Source organism: Trachymyrmex septentrionalis, unplaced genomic scaffold (assembly GCF_001594115.1).
Source record: "Trachymyrmex septentrionalis isolate Tsep2-gDNA-1 unplaced genomic scaffold, Tsep1.0 scaffold129, whole genome shotgun sequence".
Taxonomy (NCBI): domain Eukaryota; kingdom Metazoa; phylum Arthropoda; class Insecta; order Hymenoptera; family Formicidae; genus Trachymyrmex; species Trachymyrmex septentrionalis.
The window spans coordinates 627,704-635,579 of record NW_017304428.1 but is presented as its reverse complement, the minus strand read 5'-3'; the positions used below and the strand labels follow the sequence as shown (position 1 = coordinate 635,579).

The following is a 7,876-nucleotide window of genomic DNA, read 5'->3' as shown; positions in this document are numbered from 1 at the left end:
TGCGTTGGAGTGAGTAAGAGCTGTTATAGGAGCATATTAGAGCATGCACATACAAACAATATACAAACGAATAAATCTACTATTACAATGAAATAATCTGAACTTAATGAAAATGTAGAAAAATATTAAATTAACTTAAAAATGTATATTTTTGTATAAAAAAATATTATATAATTATATATCTATGAAAATGTTATGAGAAAGCTGAGGGATATAAAAGAAATTAATATACATGTATGTCCAAAAAATAAATTTTAAATACAATAAATAAAAAGAAATCCTTTTTGCTCGATTTTCTATGTTACTTTTTGTTCACTTTTTCACAAAAATTAGACCAATCTTTCGAGATTTCTCACACATTTCCAAATGGACAATACACGTAATACTTTCCTCTAAATTTCTACTCTAAACCATGTATGTTTGAAAGACAAATTGTTTAAGTGGAACATTCAAATGCTCATTTAAATAGAAAGAGGAAAAGAGAAAACAATAAAAAAAGGCAGGAAATGAGACGGGGCAACTTACTTATTTCATGCATGCGCACTCCATTTTGGCCAACATAAAATCGGAAGCTACTGTATATACTGTGGTATAAGTACATACAGTATGGGCACTGAATTTTTTATGTGGTTTCCAATTTTTAATGCGCATGCGTCGGTTTCTAATCAGGAATATGGCTGCTTTCAGTAAGTTGAAATTACAAGTTAGATTAGCTAGATCTTCTTCCCATAAAATGTAAATGTTAATCAAATTAAGTTTTACTAAAAAATTAAATTTTTTTGAAGACGCTATATTGTGTAGACTTATATTTGTATACGATAAAATATTCTCGTAATAAGGTATGCATTTGTATATTATTAAATTACAACTTCACATTTAATTACAATTTTCATATAGGACTTCCGGTCGAGGTGAGTTACAGAGAAGACATATTTTGCGCACTTCGTGAGGAAATTAAAGATTTCGTAGCTGTTAAGGAATTGCCCTGCGGGGAGTTTTTGTTATAGGGACGAGAGTCGTTAAATCGAGAGCTAGGCAAAAAAGTAGCTCGCTTCATCAGGAAACGGGCTAATGGTGGTTAAAGTAGACGGAACAAGGGGAACATAACCTACAACTGGCATAGGTCTTCAACCGAGAGCATCGTGGTCCAGGTAGCCTGAAAGCCTGTATTGGGTGCATAAGATAAGGAGTGGTCATTAGGGGACAGGAGTGCAGTGGGTGAGCCTTGCATAAGTCGGAAGGGAAAAAGTAATTAGGCCCGGCGCACGTGGCAGAAAAACCGTGGTGCGCAAGTGCGAAGAAAAGGGAAGTGACGGAAGGAAAGCAGAACGTCACGAAGCGCGAGCGCGTCTCGGGAGGGGGGAATGAGCGAGAGTTTGGAGAAAGAGAGAGAAGGAACCTGCCTAGCAACGGAAGAGTCTAGAAGTAGCCGAGCGGAAAGGTGGGTACAGTCAGGGGAGGAGTGGGGAACAAGATCGAAGGAAGGCAACGGCGGTGAACGTCAGAGGCGAAATACGAGTGGAGAGAAGGGAGCGGGGAAGAGAGGAAGGCCCACGAAAGCGGAGCTGCTAGGAAGGGAAAGGAGGGATAGTAGTGTAGTGAGCATTCCAAGCTCGTGGTTCTCGAGAAGGGGCAGAGCGCGTGAGTCGGAAGAAAGTGAAGACGAACAGCAAGCCGCGAAACGAAAGAAGGAAGGAAAGGCAGGAAAATCGCCAGAACAGCAGGGAGATTCAGAGGAGAAGAAAATGGCGAATTTAGAGGAGATAGAAAAAATGATGGAGAGACAACTGCAGCGGCATAAGGATGATATGATGAAGATGATAAGAAGAGAATTAAAAGAAGAGATGAAGCAAATAAAATCAGAATTTGAGAAATTTAAGGAGGAGGAAAGGGAAAAGATGGAGAAGTTGAAAGAAGAAAATGCAGATTTGAAGAAAAGAGTGGAAGAAATAGAAAAAAGAAGAGATGATCAAGAAAGAAGAGATAGAAGACTAAATGTAGTTATGCGGGGTGTAGAGGTAGAGGGGGGAAATATGAAAGATGCTGCTGTAGGGGTTTTGAAAAAATTAGGGGGGTTAGATAAAGAAATTAAAATAAGAGAAGTTTACAAGATAGGGAATAGAATGAATGATAGAATGAATGATAGAACGAATGAGAGTGTGCTGCTTGTGAAACTTAATAGTTTGGATGATAAAAAGGAGATCATGATTAGGAGAAATAAATTGACAGGTACGAAAATATATGTAGACGATGATCTAACGAAGGATGAAAGAGAAAGACAGAAGGAGATTAGATTTTGGGCGAAGAGAGAGAAAGAGAGAGGTAGGCGAGTAAAAGTGGGCTTTGGGAAAGCGTGGATGAATGGTAAAGAATATGTGTGGAGTGAAGAGCGCAAGTGTATGAATGAAAAGATTTTTTAAGCAAGCGTGCTCACAATTGGGTTAAAAAGAGAAAGGGGGGGAAACAGAAGGGAAAAGCAACGGAAGAGGGAGAGAAACGAAGTATAAAAGGGGTATTCTGGAACATCGCAGGATTAAAGAGAAAAGACGAAGATTTTTGGGATTTTCTGAAAGATTTCGATGTGATTGGTTTGAGTGAGACATGGGTGGAAGAAGCTGGGTGGGGGAAGATAAAAGAAAAAATGCCAGATGGGTGGAGATGGAAATGTCAGCCAGCGAGGAGGGAAAAGAAAAGAGGGAGAGCGATGGGAGGGATAATAACGGGGATAAGGAAGGAAATAGAGGAAAGAAGTAGAAGTGAAGAGGAAGTAGAGGGGATACAGCAGAGAGAGGTTGTTGTAGATGAGGAGAGGTGGAGAATTGTTACAGTATATAACAAAGAGGGAAGTAAGGAAGAATTAGATAGATTAAAAGAGATGATAGGAGAGAGGGAAGAAGAAAATATGATAATAGTAGGAGACTTTAACGCAAGAATTGGTAAGGAAGGGGGTTTTTGTGACCAAAATGGCGAAGAAAAAGGAGAAAATGGCAAAGAACGGAGATCGAAAGATGGAGTGGTAAACAAACAAGGGTGTGAGCTGGTGAAGGTAGTGGGAGAAAGAGGGTGGTTGATACTGAATGGGTGGAAAAAAGGGGATGAAGAAGGAGAGTGGACGTATGAAAAAGCGGGAGGGAAATCAGTGATAGATTATGGAATTGTAAATCTGGAGGCAGAAGAGAAAATTAGATGTTTTGAAATAGGATGCAGGGCAGAATCAGATCACCAGCCAATATTGATAGAGTTAGGAAAGGAATATACAAGGCAGGAGAAGGAAAAAGAGAGCGAGGCAGAGATGATACAGGATTGGTCAGAGGAGGGCATAGAAATATTTAGGAAAAATATAGAGGAAGTAGAGTGGGAAAAAGGAGAGGGGGGAGGACGATGGGAAGAAATGGAAGAAGTAATGAAAAGAGCACCTAAAATGAAGAGGAAGGGTGGAAGGAAAGAGGTAGGATGGGTACCATGGTGGGATAGAGAGTGTAGGGAGAAAAAGAGAGAGGTTAATAGGGCGGGGAGAAGATATAGGAGAAGGAAGTCGGGATATGAGGAATTTGTGAAAAAAAGAAGGGAATATAGGGATACATGTGAAAAGAAAGAAGTAGAGCATAAGAAGCTTGAGGAGAGAGAGATAGAAAAGATTATAACAGAAGCACAGGCATGGGAATTTATAAATAGGAGAAGGAAGAAAAAGGAGGGAATAAGTAAGGAAATTAAAAGAACGGAGTGGGTAGAGTATTTTAAGACGGCATTAGAGGGAGTTGACGAGAGAACGGCAGAAATAGGAGAAAGACGGAATGAATTTAGAAAAGACGAAGGGATAAGTCGGGAGGAAATAAGACTAGAAATAAAAAGATTAAAGAAGGGTAAGGCGGCAGGGATAGATGGGATAAGAAATGAAGCATGGATGATGGGGGGAGATAAAGTAAGTGTAAAGTTAGAGGAAATTTATAGAAAGATTTGGGAGGGAGAGGGATTCCCAGAAAAATGGAGAATAGGAGTGGTAGTTCCGATATGGAAAAAAGGGGATAAAAATGTGGTAGGGAATTACAGGGGTGTCACGCTTACAAGCACTGCGTATAAGATATATGCGAACATTTTAAATAAAAAGTTGGTGAAAGAGCTAGACGAGAAAGGAGGATGGGGCAGAACGCAGGCAGGATTTAGAAAAGGAAGAGGAACAATAGAAAACATAAAGATCTTAAAACACCTAGTAGGAAGAAGACTAAAGGAGAAGAAGAAGGTGTGGGCATTTTTTATGGACCTAAAAGGAGCGTTCGATAAAATAGATAGGAAGGTATTATGGGAAATGATGAGGAGAAGGGGAATCAGTGATGTACTGATAGAAAGAGTAAAAGAAATATATGAGGAGACAAGATGCGTGGTAAGGATAGGGGGGGAAGTCTCAAAGGAATTTTGGGTAAAAAAGGGGGTAAGACAGGGGTGTCCTTTGAGTCCAACTCTGTTTAATGTATATATCGCGGATTTAGAGGAGGAATTAAGAAAAGGAATAGGAGGAGTAAGAGTGGGAGGCGATAAGGTGTGGTCGCTAGAATATGCTGACGACATTGTGGTGGTGGCGGAAGAAGAAGTAGGCTTAAGGGCGATGATAAGAGGGATACAAAGGTATTTAAAAGAGAAGAAACTAGAGCTGAGCCCGGAAAAGTCGAAAGTTATGGTGTTTAGAAAGAAAGGGGGAAGGGAGAAAGAAAGGTACTGGTGGTGGGGAAAGGAAAGATTAGAGGAGGTAAAGGAATATAAATATCTAGGATATTGGGTGTCAAGATACGGAGGGGAAACGGAACACGTGAGAGATAGAATTAGAAAAGCGAGGGTGGCCATGGGATGGGTGTGGAGTTACGGGGAGGAAATTTGTATTTAAACTGACTTATTATTTTTTATTTTTTATTATTGTATATACTTTTCTCTATTTGTAATTTATTCTTTAATTGTGGGACTTTTTAAAGAAATATGTTGACTCTTACTTTACCCTTCATTTATTGTTATTTATTATGAATTATTAGAAACAAGTAGTAGCGATAATAAAATAGAAGATATGTTATGTGTAATAAAAAAAGAAAAGCCCAAAGTTAAAAATTATATATACATTGTAAATGAATACTCGGACAAAGAAATATATAATTATATATTGTATGATAAAAAAACAAATACTTTTGCTAATGAAAATATTTATGTTTACTATCGGGAGGATCCCATTTGCCTACAATCCCGATTGCACACACCACTCGTATCAGCTGGTGTCTAATAATTTTATCTGCTTTACCAATGAGAACATTTTATTTTTAAATTGGCCAATTAGCGACGCATGTGTGCAACATGCACTGTGTGCAATCGGAGCTTTCCCTTATTATCGTTGGTTGTAATATATGTTATTAGTTTCAAACTTAATTCTGCACCAGATCACATCAATCCAATGTAGTTCTGCTCGTATCAGGGCAGCACCGTGTCAGAGCAGTACTAGAATTGTATCAGTGCATATACAATATATCGTGTGTATGTATTTAAATGTGCCATTAAATGGGATGATTCTGATTGCACACAGTACATATTGCACACATACGTCGCTAATTGGCCAATTTAAAAATAATTCTTCTTTAAAAATAAGTATTCTCATTGGTAAAGCAGTAAAAAATTATTAGGCATCAGCTGATACGAGTGGTGTGTGCAATCGGGATTGTAGGCAAACGGGATCCTCCCGATAGTAAACATAAATATTTTCATTAGCAAAAGAATTTGTTTTTTATTATATTGTATATAATTATATATTTCTTTGTCCGAGTATTCATTCACAATGTACACATAATTTTTAATTTTTGGCTTTTCTTTTTTTATTACACATAACATATCTTCTATTTCATTATTGCTACTACTTGTTTCTAATAATTCAAAATAAATAACAATAAATAAAGGGTAAAGTAAGAGTCAACACATTTCTTTAAAAAGTCCCACAATTAAAAGAATAAATTACAAATAGAGAAAAATATATAATAAAAAATAAAAAATAATAAGAACTCAGTTTAAATACAAATAAATTACAAGTTTCGGTTACTGGATTGAATTCTCTTCAGACGTTTAACGTCTGAAGCATTATGCATTATGCGTTATAGCAAGAGTCTGTGTGGCGGCCAATAGTATAAGTACATACAATATGGACATTGAGTGTCGGCATCTTTGATGTAGTAGGTCCCAGGTCACATGCCTCGCTGCCATGTTGTGAGTTGGAAAGGCGCTTATAAATTTGAATTTTTAATTAATCGAAATTTTCTGAACATGTTATTTAACATAAATCATATCATCATTGATATTATTTATAAAGAATTTATTGCAATTCATTATTCGTTTATATATTTTCTATACTTAGAATATATTTTCATGATATTCACGGTTATTATTTAAAATGATGTAGACACTGAATATTTATTTGACGCTATTTATAAGCGTATTTGTGTTATGAGGATAAGAACCTGTTTTGTTGTGTTTATGATTGAGTTGTCTTAGCAGGTACAACTGTGTCCGATCGATAATGTGCGCAATCGAATTACGCACAATTACTTACTCAAGTAATTCACCTCTTTTCTACTTTGAATTGCTTAAGCGGTAAAATGCTTCAAGTGATTCACTTTTTCTTTTTTACTCTGAATTGCTTAAGCGGTAAAACACTTCAAATAATGTACCTCTTTCTCTACTTCAAATTGCTTAAACGTGATTTACACGGGACGAGTTTTATTCGCTAGAAGCGTCTAGTGACGTCATTAATTCGCCAATGAATCCTCTCGACTCTGCTGTTATTCGCTTGAAGCAAGCTTCTTAATTCGTCCGCGAATTTGCTGATGAAAGCTTCTTGTACATGCTTGATTTTTATTCGCTAGCGACTAAAATTTTGAAGTCGCAGCATTAAGTGATCGCTAGTGTTCAAGCGAATAGTTGATCATAAAGCACAACAACGGCTCGAAGTATCTTATTCGATGATATGATTATTCTCTGATGCTTTATGGTCTGAGTGGCCAAGACGTTCCGGAAAAATTCTTTTCACGTTGACGTCTTAAAAATTCACTCTGGAAGAGCAGCAAGAAGCTAGCGACAAGATTGTCCAAATAGCGACGCAAGCTTGTCCAAATCACCTTTGAACAAATCATGAACATTTATATCACTTATAGATTAATGCGGTACATGAGATCGCTAGGACCATACTTGACGCCCCTCACATGCGCCCTAACAGGGCAACGACGGAAAGGGATCCCTCCCTTCTTCTAAAAGACGTTTTCGGGGCATGAGTAACAGAACACAATCAGTAACAGAAGTAACGAAGTTAGAAGCTTAGCATTTGGACCGAGTGCCCTCGGGCGGAAATTTTCTAAGTCCTCTTTCGTCGACGAATGATTGCCTCAGTTTTGCGCGCCGCGTATGTAATCATTTTAATTTCTTTTAAACCAAATTTAACTCAAATTCTAAATTTAAGTAATTCTAAATCTAATTCAATTTCTAAATCTAAGTAACTCTAAATCTAATTCAATTTCTAAATCTAAGTAATTCTAAATCTAATTCAATTTCTAAATTTAAGTAATTCTAAATCTAATTCAATTTCTAAATCTAAGTAATTCTAAATTTAAGTAATTCTACATTTAAGTGATCCTAAGTCTAAGTGATTTTATAAATTAAAGTTCATAAACATCTTAGCTAAATCCGAGTGAATTTTCTCAACAAATCCTCCTTAACTAGCTTCCCATATCTAATTCATATCAGTGACGATCTAATTAGTAAACTTAGACTATTGTGCTACAAATCGACGAGGATGAACCCGACGCCAAGTCCAGGACAGTAGGAAGTCTGAGGGTCACGCACACCGACTAACCGCAAC

The 7,876-nt window shown here is 37.2% G+C and overlaps 1 protein-coding gene across 1 annotated transcript; it reads left to right on the top strand.

The window, feature by feature from the left end:
* The first annotated feature begins 1,364 nt into the window (after positions 1-1,364).
* On the top strand, positions 1,365-4,879 carry LOC108756588. Its single transcript, XM_018500502.1, has 3 exons — positions 1,365-1,849; positions 2,183-2,364; positions 2,532-4,879. The coding sequence occupies exons 1-3, from the start codon at positions 1,365-1,367 to the stop codon at positions 4,877-4,879; spliced, it is 3,015 nt and encodes a 1,004-aa protein (XP_018356004.1).
* Positions 4,880-7,876: the final 2,997 nt, after the last annotated feature.